Source organism: Phyllobates terribilis, unplaced genomic scaffold, assembly GCF_046119375.1.
Source record: "Phyllobates terribilis strain yellow unplaced genomic scaffold, ASM4611937v1 Scaffold_3__8_contigs__length_932513732, whole genome shotgun sequence".
NCBI classification, from domain to species: domain Eukaryota; kingdom Metazoa; phylum Chordata; class Amphibia; order Anura; family Dendrobatidae; genus Phyllobates; species Phyllobates terribilis.
In genome coordinates this window covers 390,940,282-390,955,838 of record NW_027362763.1, presented here as the reverse complement: position 1 = coordinate 390,955,838, position 15,557 = coordinate 390,940,282, and the positions used below count along the sequence as shown (strand labels likewise).

At 38.6% G+C, this 15,557-nt stretch overlaps 1 protein-coding gene across 6 annotated transcripts in view; it reads right to left on the bottom strand.

Moving 5' to 3' along the window:
- Window positions 1–15,557, bottom strand: part of ADGRB3 (adhesion G protein-coupled receptor B3) — a 1,321,417-nt gene that overhangs the window by 81,490 nt on the left and 1,224,370 nt on the right. For all 6 annotated transcript variants that reach the window (XM_073675497.1, XM_073675498.1, XM_073675494.1 and 3 more), the window contains one exon: window positions 1,519–1,614. In XM_073675497.1, coding sequence (XP_073531598.1) covers window positions 1,519–1,614 — 96 coding nt within the window. The remainder of the gene's footprint in view (window positions 1–1,518; window positions 1,615–15,557) is intronic.

The window sequence follows — 15,557 nt, the reverse complement described above, 5'->3', positions numbered from 1 at the left end:
AGGTGCATCTAATTAAGACTTGCAGTGCTAGGATTTAACCCAGTCCTACCTGGCTTTGCTACACCACCTATATTATGTAGTATATAGAGTACAAATTGCAGGCAGTTGGATAAAATGATATCACTTGTCTGTTTTGATTATTTCTGACCAGTAGAATATATTGTACACTTATATATTTTGATCAGGGATTTGATTGTCTTTGGAAATGTCTTCTTCTACGGCTCCTTTTATTAATTCTGTAGGCATTTATTTAATGTTACTTCAATTAATGTTCTTTCAATTTTTTTTACTTTGTAATGGTCAAGACATCCATAACATTTTTTGGATCATGCTGATTTTGAAGTAACATTCAATCTACCTGAAATAAGGGAGCATACACAAATTCATGCAAATTGTCTGAGTGTTGCCCGATATTTCATCAGACAGCACTTGGAACCATAGAGCCTCAAAGATCTATTCATATCTCCATGAAAATCAAGGATCCGAAAACGAAATCTGTGGAAGGAGCATGTTCTATTTTGAAAAACATACAAAAAAGTTAATGTCTGCTCACAACCTCCTGGAGCGCGTGGATCCTGCTGTGCGGCAAGTTTTCAGAACTTAGAAAGGAATAAGTCCAGTGCTATAAGTCCATAAAAAATCCATTCTTCATTTATTTCATAGCTTCGAACAATATAAAATCGATTAAGTCACAGTCCAGACATTAAAAACATATGCTTTTCGATGCAATGCAGTGCGTTTTAATCATTGGTCAATGAACGCGTATGTGTTTAATGTCTGGACTGTGACTTAATCGATTTTATATTGTTCGAAGCTATGAAATAAATGAAGAATGGATTTTTTATGGACTTATTCCTTTCCATGTTCTATTTTGATCTCATGTTGAGGAGCAATATAGAACATTCTGAGTTGGTCTATGTGCTGTCCGATAAAAAAGGCAACAAACAGACATTCACATGGACGTCTAAATGCACCTTAAGTCTGAGCCTGGCCCCATTGGGATCTAGAAGATGGCAGTGACTAACATTTTCTTCTGCCCAGCTGTATATCAGAGCATTGTTAGAGTTCTATACATTCTGCATCTCTAATAGTAATAGCAGTATCCATCAATAAATTATCAGATAAAAGAGATAATGTCACATATTGCATTGATTAGTAACTTTAGCTGGCAAGAAACTATTGATCTTGGTACATTAAATGAGTTGTAAAGATTCAAAAAAGGGATATCTTTTTTTTATATACAAAAATCTCAGCATTTGTCCATATAAGCTGCATCTGGTATTACAGCTTAGTCAAATAAATGCAAATGCACCATAAAGCCAGAAGAGCACATGGGCAGACATGGCGAAAAAAATAAAACAAATAAAAAACAAGAAAAATCTTATTTTCTAACCCTGGAAACCCTTCCATTTACTCTAGGAACATTTAAGAAGATTATTTTTTACACATAGCTGACCACTTTATTTGGACACTAACTATCTTAACCAGATAACATAATTATAGAAAGTTAAAGCTAACCATGATTTGTGCATGTCCATTAGGAAAGGAACTTGATGAATCTGCATTAATTGGATCCTGGCAGTTTCTCAGTCGACATCTGAAAGCATCTTGGACCTACAAAAAATTGATACAGTATTTTACTTAACATTTAAATTAGTCTACAATATATAACACAATACTAATAGAATTTTTGACCTCTGAATACAATTAGGAGAGTGAAATTCCTTTATTCAGACATATGATAATACCGAAACAGTAATAATCCAGCACAAGACAGCATTATAATTAATATTCCAGCAGATTCTGTATTGCCCAAGTCCCTGATATATTATTTATGATCTACTTTCTCGGACCGGAGTCTTTTTCCTCTCTACAGCTGGTTACCAGCTGAGCTCTGTGACATATAAATTTGCTCTGTTCTTCAGTACAATGCACAAACACCTTGAGATAGTAGACATGCCAATATATTTTCCAGGAATTCAAAGCTCGCTGCTCCACGTACCTGACTGTGCATTGAGTAGTAACATTAAATGATAAAATCCACAAGCATTATATTGTATATGTGTATGGCTACCATAGTGTTGCACCCTGAAGGCTAGGATCAGTGGCAATACAACATTTAACTTAAATAATAGATTGAACATGCTATGTTACATGATTGTAATTGTTTTTTGTGAGATGTCTCAGACTGCTCCTTTGATTGACATATGCGACAGGGATGACATAACTTCTAGTCTCTATGAATATTGAGTCCAGTCTCATAAAAGACAGAGGCAATTCACAAAGGAGCCTAGGAGAAACAGAACAAGCTCCATCCTTGACACCTGAAGTTGCCTCCCAGTCACTGATTAAGGTGTGAGAAAGAGTTGTACAGGTATAATTATTGGGGTGCAATGTGAGCAATTAGGCCACGTTCTCACGTTCAGTGTTTGGTCAGTATTTTACATCAGTATTTGTAAGCCAAAACCAGAAGTGGGTGAGAAATACAGAAGGGGTGACGTGTTTATTATACTTTCCTCTGATTGTTCCACTTCTGATTTTGGCTTACAAATACTGAGGTAAAATACTGACCAAATACTGAACATGTGAACATAGCATAATGCTGAGATCCTGGAGCCTGAAGGGGATCATAGGCTTCTTTACCACATAAGACAGCACTAGATAGATAAACAGCAAATTGTAGGTCAAGGTGCCTAAATTATCACTTAGTCTTGTGGAACACAGGTAAATACAAAAGTGGTATAGAGGGATTTTGTTACACTGATAACAATTTTTGTGGTGGCACAAGGATATAAACAGAAACATAGTAAAAAGATGTGATTTGTATGTAAAATGTAACTATGATTAGGCTCTAATTGGGCCTCACTAAGTGATGCACATTTTGTATACATAATCAAACCTTTTGAAATTCAGACTTGCCAGGTTTGGTGAATGTTTCCCAAAAATTAGATTTGCAGCAAATAAATTTGGCATAAATACATGGCACCTGTAGGTTATTGCCTATTATGGCAGGATTGAGGGGTGCCACTGTAAGGGAAGTTTTGCATGTGCATAAGTGAATTAAAGGGGTTCTCCACTACAAGGTCAACCCCTTCTTAAACAAAATGTTTGACCCTGATAAAATTATAAAGCCTATACTCACCTACCGTGCCGGCTCCATTCTAGCAGTGTCGGCACTCGTGGCTCCGGGGCGGTGATTTGGTGAAATGACACGTGATGCCCAGCACCCAATCAGCACTGGTGTAACTGTCACCTCCTTGGGACAAACTGAACATGAAGAGGAAGTCCGGGATCAGCTGCAGACCAGGCTTCCTCTTCATGTTCAGTTCATACGAAGGTGGAGACAGCGACACCAGCGCTGATTGGGCGTCGGGCATCACGTGTCATTTCACCAAATCACCGCCCGAGGGCTGCGAGTGTCTACTCCGCGGGAACGGCGCCAGCACAGGAGGCGAGCATAGGCTTTATTATTTTATGGGGGCCAAACATTTTGTTTAAGAAGGGGTTGTCCTTGTAGTGGACAACTCCTTTAAGGCAAAAGTAGAAGATGGTGAACAGTGAAAAGTTGGATGGATGTTACACATTAACAATCATGAAATCACCGATGAAAAAATATTTGTGTGCTTCTGTCTAGTTAGTTTTCATTAATATATTTCTTATTCTCAAACTTGATTTTGATGGAAATACTTCTTATAGTTGCTGTTATTGACATTGTTGATGTTCTAATGAACCCTTTGGTGGCAGGTTCTCACTATGGTGGAAGATCCTCACTGTCTTTGGTTGCTTTAATGTGTAATTATCATTTCATTTTTTTTTAAACATGTTCTGCTGATCTCTCAAAAATTGTTTTAAAGCGTGCTGCTATGTAGGCAGAAGCACTGAAGCATTCTGCTAAAGAGGAAAACGCACTCGGCCCTGACATGAGTAAGAGCGCAGAGAGGTCCTTTAAGACCCCCTTCAGTTTAGTCCAGACAGCACTTTGAAGCATGCCCATACAGGAGCTTACTCAGGAGCAGAGTACTTCTGATTGCTGAGATACACATTTATCAGCATTTTTTAAGAGCAATCAGTGGAGGTCTTAGGACCCTCACCAATATGCTGGATGGGAAACGGGGTAGAACATATAAAAAAATATTATAGGTATACTTTAAGGACATACACATTTTTCCTATAGAAATCGTCACCTATTTCTAATTACTAGTCTGCAAGTAACAGTTCTCATTATTTATTGGAGTATCATTGTTTCTATGTCGACTTGTTTGCTATTAAATGTGCAAGAGGATTTACTGCTAGATGGACCTGGCTTAGTTGGAGAAATATTGACATCATAAATCAATAGCAGGCACACATTGTTACATTTTATATGTCTCTCTTGACCTTGTAAGACAAACCTGCTTTGAAGAACTGGACTAAGCTTTAAAGAGAACCTGTAATGTCAGATATGACATTTGATCTGCGGTTAGTATGTTAGTTAGTGGCAGGAGCTGAGCACATTGCTTTAATTGAAAGCTAAAAAATTCAGCATAACTTGCACTTTATGGGGCAACCGGATGGCTCAGTGAATAGCACTGCAGCCTTGTACCACTGGGGTCCTGGGTTCAAATCCAAGGACAACACCTACAAGGAGTTTGCATGATCTCCTTATGTCTGTTCGGGTTTCTTCTGGATACTCTAGTTTCCTCCTAAACTCCAAAGACATACTGATAGGGAATTTAGATTATGATCCCCAATTGCGACAGTGATGTGGAAATTAAGCAAGTAAAATAAATAATTTAAATTACATCTCACACTAAGTTTTAGCATCAAGTGGGCGGTCGTCATCAGTGATTGACAGCCTGATTTAGTATGCAGACAGAAATGACTATCAATCATGAAGTAGAACAGCTCACTGAGCTCCTAAGTCCGGGATGCCCAAAGATTTAAATGAATAAAATACAAGTTATACTGAATATTCCATCACAAAATATATATTAATATGTACAGCTTCGTTATATAGATTTCTGCACTTTCACAGTGATAGATATCCCCCTAGAGTATCACCTATTGTTAACTTGACAAATAGTTATGGGGTAAGCTGCAGATAAAATTACCAGTGCAGATAGCACTAACAACTTATAGTATAACTAGCTGTACTGCCCGGCTTCGCCCGGGTTAATAACTGCTGTTAGCAAAATAGAATGTGTTAACAAAAATTTATTCTCCACACAAAAACCACAAAACAAATAGATAGAAAGTTCATTTGCTCTTGAGGAAGCAGTTGTTGTTCTCTTGTCTGCAAGCCTCACTTCCCTCTCCTCAGAAAGTTCATTGGCCCTTGCGGAAGCAGCTCTTGTTTTCATGTCTGCAAGCCTCGCTTCCTCTCCTCAGAAAGTTCATTGGCCCTTGAGGAAGCAGCTCTTGTTCTCTTGTCTGCAAGCCTCTCTTCCTCTCCTCAGAAAGTTCATTGGCTCTTGAGGAAGCAGCTCTTGTTTTCATGTCTGCAAGCCTCGCTTCCCTGTCCTCAGAAAGTTCATTGGCTCTTGAGGAAGCAGCTCTTGTTTTCATGTCTGCAAGCCTCGCTTCCTCTCCTCAGAAAGTTCATTGGCCCTTGAGGAAGCAGCTCTTGTTCTCTTGTCTGCAAGCCTCTCTTCCTCTCCTCAGAAAGTTCATTGGCTCTTGAGGAAGCAGCTCTTGTTTTCATGTCTGCAAGCCTCGCTTCCCTGTCCTCAGAAAGTTCATTGGCTCTTGAGGAAGCAGCTCTTGTTTTCATGTCTGCAAGCCTCGCTTCCCTCTCCTCAGAAAGTTCATTGGCCCTTGAGGAAGCAGCTGCTGTTCTCATGTGTGTCAGCCTTGTTTCTCAGTCTTCACATTTTTCATTGGCCGGTAATGTAGCTTTTCTTTTCGCATCAGCTGACATTCGTGCCATGAAATTCCTTTTCTTATGAGGCATTATTGTGGTAAAAATAGTCTGTAACTGGCAGTTTCTATATCCTCTCACATAGAAGTAATGTGACTGACATCAGCCTTTCCACCAACACACCCTAACTGACATCTTATTACCTTACACAAGCTTTGTTATACTGAGAATGTCCTTTGTTGCATATATTAACCAATCACAGCTCAGATTAATTAACAGTAGCAAAATAGAAGCTGAGCTGTGATTGGTTGCTATTGGCAGCCTGATAAATCTTTGTGAGATGAGTTTTGTGTGTGCTGAGGGTGGTATATGTGTTCAAGTACGTGGTAGTGTGTGGTGCATTTTGTGTGTGTGTTCATATCCCCGTGTGTGGTGAGTATGAGTATCCCATGTCGGGGCCCCACCTTAGCAACTGTACGGTATATACTCTTTGGCACCATCGCTCTCATTCTTTAATTCTTCCTTGTTCACATGTGGCAGCTGTCAATTTGTCTCCAACACTTTTCCTTTCACTTTTTCCCCATTATGTAGATAGGGGCAAAATTGTTTGGTGAATTGGAACGCGCGGGGTTAAAATTTCACCTCACAACATAGCCTATGACGCTCTCGCGGTCCAAACGTGTAACTGTGCAAAATTTTGTGGCTGTAGCTGCGACGGTGCAGATGCCAATCCCGGACATACACATATACATACATACATACATACACACACACATTCAGCTTTATATATTAGATAGCACAAAAAGAGAGCCTGCTTTTATCATACTTTCAATAGATGTAAACATACTAGTACTTATCAACACACAAGTGGCATATATATTTTATTTTTTTAATTTTTCATTTAAAGTTTTAAAGAACATGTCGAGCAACTAGCAAACGTTTGTACATCTCAGCACTGCAGATACATTAGTTTGAATGCTGGTTGCTCAATGATGAAACAAAATAAAAATAGACAAATCAAAACAATACCAGGACACATAATAAAGAAAAAGTTAAATCTTGGTGAATGACATATCAGAGAAAAAAGCAATACTAAACTCAGTGATATGTTCAAGTGAAGGCTTCTGGAGGAGTGCAAGCCAGGACAAATACCAAGTGTCAATCAGTAGGGAAGAACAAAGGTAGCTAAATTAGTTTTAAACCAATTTGACCAGGGAAACCATGTTTTAACAAAAAGAAAATGAGTGTGATTTTACCAGCTAGATAGTTTTTTTCAAGCAAATAAAATGAGTAACCTTATTTGCCCATTTGTAGAGAGTAGGGGAAGGTTTGTACCCAATTATATCTATTACTGGTTTCACTGTAGCCAAAAGTAAATAGGTTGTGATTCAAATTATTGTATTATCTTTAGCTATGTTACTTATGACTGTTGTACATGAACCTGTGAATTGTTAAGCGCTGTGGAATATGTTGGCGCTATATAAATAAAGATTATTATTATTATTATTAAAGCAGTCATCAAAGCAAAAGATGGCTACTTTGAAGAACCTAGAATATAAGACATATTTTCAGATGTTTCACACTTTTTTGTTAAGTATATAATTCCACATGTGTTAATTCATAGTTTTGATCCCTTTAGTGTGAATGTACAATTTTCAAAGTCATGAAAATACAGAAAATCTTTAAATGAGAAGGTGTGTCCAAACTTTTGGTCTGTACTGTTTATAACGTATTGATACATCCAATAAAAATTGGGTTGGACAGGTGGACCATCTGCTTATGGTTTTTCCTCCTGTCTAACCCAATTTTTATTAGATGTAACAACACTTTATATATTTTTTTTTAAATGATCAAATAAAGATTTTTTCTACATTTTAAACTGGAGCTGGATCAACTTTTTCTTCTGTGCAAGATCACTCCACGTTTGGCAGGAATGGGACTCTGTGCTCCAACACTGGACTACAATTGAAGTCTTTCAACAGGGATGAGCTGAAAAAAAACACTTTTTGTTCACTAAATCCATACATGACCTCAAGTGTATGGTTTTATAACAGACTTGAGATTCGGGAACCCTCAAACTAATTAGGTAATAAGATTAATTTAAATCAAAATCTTGGTCATTTTAACCACCGGTGGTATTGTAAGATCATTGTATGTAATGATTAAAAAAGGATACAGGTACTGTAATTTTATAGAAACCATAGAGATAGTATATAACTCTTTAGGAAGAATATAGGGCTTAGGGACACTTTTCCTACCCATCCAAGAGAGAGTGAGAATGTGTTATGTAGACAAAACAATTAGCTTTTTTCATGAATGGAGAAAAGTATGTGAGAACAGTAGTTTGGGATGTATTTTTATTTGGACACCAATATGATTAATCAAAGTAGTTGGCTATTTGAAAGAGATCCTATTTTAAGAGTATGGATATCCTTTCAGGAATAGAAATACTGAGAACCTCTGAATTGTCTAAAGTTATTTTGAAATTGAAAAATTTGCCAAAATGATTGAAAATAAAAGTTCAGGAAATGCCTTTAATGTCAGGATCTTGTCTTGTCACTGGATTATAGTCTCCATTTTAAGTATAAATAATAAGAGAGAAAAGGGCATCCTTGATGTTCAGGTTGAACCCTTTGAGAGGACTCCATTGATTTAAGCGTTGAGAGCATAAGATTTATTTATATAGCAGGAATAATCTGTAGTGGGAAACTAAAGTATACCATAGTGCCCTCCAAATAGTGCCAAGCTTGCTCCGGCAAACACTTTTCAGTGTTAGTTGTTGGGAGCATCAAGAATTCTCTTGGTAGCATAGAAAATGGTGTGGATCAACCTGGATGGATTCTTTTTCCTTTCTCTCTCTTCTACAAAACTCAATTAGTCTGAATTAATGTCCGAGCTAAACGTTTTGCCCAAAGTTTTATATCTGCGTTTATGAGAGAGATCGGAGAGGGAGGAGCAGTTGCTACTGCATAATAGAGGGGTTTTACCTACTGTGGATAAGATGGTGATGAAAACTTTTAAGGTTTTTCTGAGGAGGGGTGGGAAAACCTTGCAGCAAAAAGAGATACTAAGAAGGGAAGCAGACTAATTAAAAGTTTTTTTTAGACCAGCTGATTGATTAATCAAAGAGAATAGTTTTAAAAGTGTCCAATATTTCCATGGTAAAGATAGGTGATAGCAGGGTCTCGTATTCAACAGGTCTTAAAGGGAAGCTATTATCAGAAAATTACCTATTGTTTAAATAAGGTTTTTGTCTAAATGAATATTTTTAATTTTTTGGCAAAGTTTTTTCCCATATCACAATGTGTATTGAAATTAAAAAGTATAAATATTGCACTTTTCTCACTGGCACTGGAGCTTTCTAAGAATCTAACTTCCTCTTGTTTCAGTAAACAACTCGTGTACATGAGCTAAAATTAACAAAGTCTGGCCCAATAATTTGTATTGAAGTGTCTAATGAGCGTGTGCAAAGGTCACTGTGAAGTGAAGGGGAGTAGGGTGAGCTGTAACCTTGCTGGCTGTGGATGCTGTGTTATCTGCTAGGTAAAGAGGTGTTACTCGTCATTGTAATCCTGCAAATGTTAATATGAAGCTTTGGTTCAAACTCTTCCTTAAAGGACAAGGGAGTGTGAGTCTGAAAATCCCGAGAGGCCAATGTGAAAATCGCAAAGTAACTAATTTTCTTTCTTTATTTTTTTTTTAATAAAGCTTGTGATATCTAAAAAAGAATCATTAGGAAAACTTTTTTTGACAAATCCATTTAACACAAAAACCTAATTAATACAATTGGTAACTTTCTTATGTTAGCTTCCCATTTCAAGTTTAAGGGAGTCTAAAAGCTTGTAGATTTCTGTTAATGCTAAACTTGAGCCACGCAAAGATGGGTGATCTTCTATGTTGTAAAGAATTTGAAGGAGTCTACTATCTTGACCTTTAAATGCACAAGAACATTTTTGGACTTCTTAATGTTCTGAATAAAAGAGAGCTGAGGATATTTTTTTGACAAGTTCATAGTAAAAAAATTTTATCTCTCTTCTCGTACACAATTTTTTTTGTTTACACCTCTGGTAGATTTTTAGCAGAGTTTATAACCAAATGTAGTAAAAGATAGGGGGTGTCGTGCAATTTAATTAATTCTTCTATAAAAAAAATTTACACTAAAGGACTTCTATGTTCAGTAGCAGGTGAAAAATTTATCAATTCAAAATAAAATTGTTGAAATTTACTCGTTTGTGAAGTGGGTACAGTAAGTACCTGTGAAATATACATGCTGCAAAGAACTAAAATACTGCAAAATTGCACATTCTTTCCACTGCATTTTTAGTCATCCGTAACAGCATTAGTAGTCAAGGCAACCACTCCGTTTTGAACTAAGCAAATGTCAACCAATTCAAGTACAGGTATCTTGGAAACAAGCAGGGAAATATTAGTCTTTGAAAACTGTTAAACCTTTGCAAACATGATGTAAAATATTCTATAGCAGGTAGAGATTGTAAATGTACCATTGCAATGAAATGATTTCCCTTTTTTCGGTAGGTTAGCATCTCTGAGATAGCCACTGGATAGTCAGTATTGGGACACATTCACACGTTCAGTATGTGATCAGTATTTTACATCAGTATTTGTAAGGCAAAACCAGGAGTGGAACAATCAGAGGAAAAGTATAATAGAAACACAGCACCACTTCTGAATTTTTCAACCACTTCTGAACTTGGGTTACAAATATTGATGTAAAATACTGACCAAATATTGAACCTTAAAGGGAGTCTGACACCCCCAAAACCACTTACACTACCGTTCAAAAGTTTGGGGTCATTTAGAAATTTCATAATTTTTGAAAGAAAAGCACATTTTTTTTCAATGAAGTTAACATTAAATGAATTAGAAATATACTCTATACATTGTTAATGTGGTAAATGACTATTCTAGCTGCAAATATCTTGTTTTTATTGCAATATCTACAGAAGTGTGTAGAGGCCCATTTCCAACAACCACCATTCCAGTGTTTTAATGGTACATTGTGTTTGCTAACTGTGTAAGAAGGCTAATGGATGTTTAGAAAACCCTAGAAAACCCTTGCACAAGTATGTTAGCCTAGCTGAAAACGGTTTGGCTGATTTGAGAAGCTATAAAATTGACCTTCCTTTGAGCTAGTTGAGAATCTGGAGCATTACATTTGTTTGTTCTATGAAACTCTCAAAATGGCAAGAAAAAGAGAACTTTCATGTGAAACTCGACAGTCTGTTCTTGTTCTTAGAAATGAAGGCTATTCCATGCGAGAAATTTCCAAGAAGCGAAAGATTTCCTATAACGGTGTGTACTACTCCCTTCAGAGGAGAGCACAAACAGGCTCTAGCCAGAGTAGAAAGAGAAGTGGGAGGCCCCGCTGCACAACTGAGCAACAAGACAAGTACACTAGAGTCTCTAGTTTGAGAAATCGACTCCTCAGAGCTCCTCAACTGGCAGCTTCATTAAATAGGACACGCAAAACGCCAGTGTCAACGTCTACAGTGAAGAGGTAACTCCGGGATGCTGGCCTTCAGGACAAAATGGCAAAGAAAAAGCCATGTCTGAGACTGGCTAATAATAGGAAAAGATTAATATGGGCAAAAGAACACAGACATTGGACAGAGGAAGATTGATAAAAAGTTTTATGGACAGACGAATCAAAGTTTGAGGTGTTTGGATCACACAGAAAAACATTTGTGAGACGCAGATCAACTGAAAAGATGCTGGAAGAGTGTCTGACGCCATCTGTCAAGCATGGTGGAGGTAATGTGATGGTCTGGGGATGCTTTGGTGCTGGTAAAGTGGGAGATTTGTACAAGGTAAATGTGATTTTGAATAAGGAAGGCTATCACTGCATTTTGCAACGCCATACCATACCCTGTGGACAGCGCTTGATTGGAGCCAATTTCATCCTACAACAGGACAATGACCCAAAGCACACATCCAAATTATGCATGAACTATTTAGGGAAGAAGCAGGCAGCTGGTATTCTATCTGTAATGGAGAGTCCAGCGCAGTCACCAGATCTAAACCCCATTGAGCTGTTGTGGGAGCAGCTTGACCATATGGTAAGCAAAAAGTGCCCATCAAGCCAATCCAACTTGTGGGAGGGGCTTCAGGAAGCATGGGGGGAAATTTCTCAAGATTACCTCAGCAAATTAACAGCTAGAATGCCAAAGGTCTGCAATGCTGTAATTGCTGCAAAGGGAGCATTCTTTGACGAAAGCAAAGTTTGAAGGAGAAAATTATTCTTTCTAATAAAAATCATTATTTCTAACCTTGACAATGTCTGGACTATGTTTTCTATTCATTTTGGAACTCATTTGATAAATAAAATCATGAGTTTTCATGGAAAACACAAAATTGTCTGGGTGACCCCAAACTTTTGAACGGTAGTGTATATAGGAATGAAGTAAACGCTATAAAAATTATATCAGTAGCATAGATTTTATAAATATATTTGTCCACAAATGAAAGGGCTTCGGTGCACCCCTACATGGCCAAGGGCTCAGTTCACTGCTCCTCATCCTCTATGTGCATACTGAGCTTTGTGCAGCAGCTCTGCACCTCAACACCGTGCAGGAGCCCCGGTGCGCTCAGTGCTTGTGTGCACTATCATCGCTGGGTCCTCTCTGTGGCTGTCACTCGGCACTCTACTGCAGACATGAACCAGCAATGGGAGCCAACATGGGGCTCTTGCAGTGTCCATGCTGAGGTGCAGAGCTGCTGATTCAGTTCAATATATGACAGTGCAAATTGAGGGGGTACAACGGCACGCTGAGTTTTGACCATGCCAAAGGTGCATCAAAGCCCCCTCATTTGCAGACAAAACAATTTTTTTCCACTTAAATCCATAATACAGGCATTATATTTATAGGGGCTAAGTCTCTAAAGTACCTGTGCAAGTGGTTTTAGGGGGGACAGACTCCCTTTAAACACAGATACAAAAGGATACTTTCTGAATAATGCTTTAGTTATAGGAGAATGTTAGAATCAGCCTTTAAAAAGCTCAAGTCCTCACGTCTGGAAATACTCGCTGTCATCTCTTTGACAGCAGTCATGATTTTGACTGAATTAATTGATCCGGGAACCTTTAATTACTTGAGATGCACATACTCCGCCAGTCTGCCCCTGAATGATAAGCGCTCGGCTGCAAGTAAAATCTAAGCAGAGAAGAAAGCTTAAAATGTTGCCCTTTATACAGGACATATTATGTATGGTGATTAAGCTCAGGATATCACTAAGCTATGAGTCTAGTGTCAGGAATAAGCTAGAAACTAGATACCAGGCACATGGGAGAAAATATTATTTCATTTTGTCAGACACTTTTATGCTTTGAGAAAAGAAAGAAACATCCCCCATGCAAAAAAAATCCAAAGCTTTACACATTGGAAGCCATGGGTAGTGCTTCTGATCTGGACTTACGAATGTTGATGACCAAAATCTAGTTTCTAGTTTATTGCTCTTCGCAATTGTGCTCCCGTTGTTCCAGGATGATGCTACAATTGCCTTTTCTTTTTTTAATAGACAAATAAACAAGTGTTTTGTCTTACAAATCTGTTTAGAAGGCAATGACTATATTTGAGTCATTTTGGTATTTTTTTGTTCTTCACACCAGCTGCTATGTTTACAGACTTTCTCGGGGTCTGACTCAGCCTACAATACGCCTCTGTGTACCTTTAGGAACTGAACAATCTTTTTTGATGTTGCAGTCAATAAATGAACATCTCATTTCGTCTATATAACCCATTTTTAAAGATTTCTAAAACAAGAGAATTTGGCTCAACAAAATAGAATGGTCTTCTGGTCCTTACGAAATGTCAATTTGTAGGCTACAACACTTCTGTCTAGACTGGTGCTCTATCTACAAGTGCGGACCCTCAGAGGACCAAAACCTGAAGCTGAGAAAGCCTCAATGTTTTGCTCCATTCGGATTGGTATCATCCCGACTGGTTCCGGGCCCAATAGTCATTCCACTCACAGTAGAAAGTGAGTGGGGAAAGGAAAGCGCCACATGACCAACTTCCTTGTTAGAAGAGGCAATTATCGCCTACTGTGAAACATCATAAAACCTTGCTTCTGTGCCATCATCACACAGAGATTGTGGAACAACATTTGTCAGTAAAACATTTAACTCTCCAATTAGCACTAATAAGTTTTCTTCATGGAAGTGAGCAGAGAATAGTTTCAACATACCATGTTACCTAAACTGCATCAGAACTAAATTTAATTCCATGTATATTTTACAGTACTGTCGTCTGTTGTATGGGATTGAGCTATTGTAGGGGATCGGTCCTGTTACAGGAGAAGGCTATGTAAAATAAAATATATGTTGCTTAGGTAACTGGTTTTATAACTCACACAATTAGTAATTGTCTTTGTGAGTCGGATAAAGTAAATACAGTATTTTGCGGACCATAAGATGCACCCCAAATTTTGGGGAGGAAAATAGGAAAACATTTTTTTTTATAATATGGTGGTGTGTCTTATAGTCCACTTTTTCGATAGCTTACCGAGGTGGGCGGCTATGGTAGAGGCAGGGTCGCTGCTGCAGGAAGCTGGAGGTGGCAGGAGTGAGGCGATGCTGCGGGGCCTGGGCTGGGAGGAGGGGGTGTTTGATGGTGCGAGGCTGCGGCGGGCTATGGGCTTTCAGAAAATGTTGGGAGTCCCCGCAGCTTCCTGCAGCAGCGACCCTCCCTCCTGGGACCCAACTCCACCGCAGCCGCCCCCTCCTCCCGGTAAGCTACATTCGGATTATAAGACGAATCCCTATTTTCCCCCCAAATTTGGGGGGAAAAAAGTGCATCTTAAAATCTGAAAAAAACGGTACATAAAACTATATCTAAAAAGTATTTCCTGTCACAATAAGGCTTTAAAGGCAATCTAGCACTGGATTTTTGCTACTCAGCATGGCGTAGGGGAAGAGACCCTAATTCCATTGATGTGTCACTTACCGGGCTGCTAGCTGAAGTTTGATAAAATTACTATTTCACTTGCTGTAGATCTACCAGTTTTCTGAATGCTGGGCTCTATATAACCCCATCCACAACACTGATTGACAGCTTTCTGTGTACACTGTGCATAGGCAGAAAGTGCCTCAAAGGGGGAAAGCAAAGAAAAGACCTCCATGTGTGTGCCGATCAACCAAGTGAATTAGTGGTGCTCAGCTGAAGAGGTTGAGCTCACCATGCACAAAAATGGAATGAACATGCGAGCTCCCCTGGATTACTGCTGCCCCAACCGCAGGCTCCCACTACTGAAAGCATGGAGCAGAATGAATGCAGAAAGGAAAAATAACAAGGGAAGCTGCACCTACTGGGTGTTGCAAGGAGACAAGCCAGGTCTGGGTAGGATAAAAACATTTCATTCCACTGTCCATCCTCTTCATCAGGTGTATACAGGCCATAGCTCACCATCAGCCTTTATACAGACAGGTGGTGACATCACAATACATATAATATTTGGTTGGTCACCTCATCTCAAGCATAAAATCATCCTAATCAGATTTGCAATCAGTAGGGGGAGGGGTGATACAGGGATAATGAATATGGTGGTGGACTACAGGCTTACTAGTCCTCTTGTGATAATCTTCTGATAAAACAGTGATTCGATAAAAAACATAGCAAGCGACCCAGTAAGTGATACATCACTGGAATCAGGGTCTTTGTCTCTACATCATGCTCCTCTCAGATTAGGTGGCAAAAAACTGCTG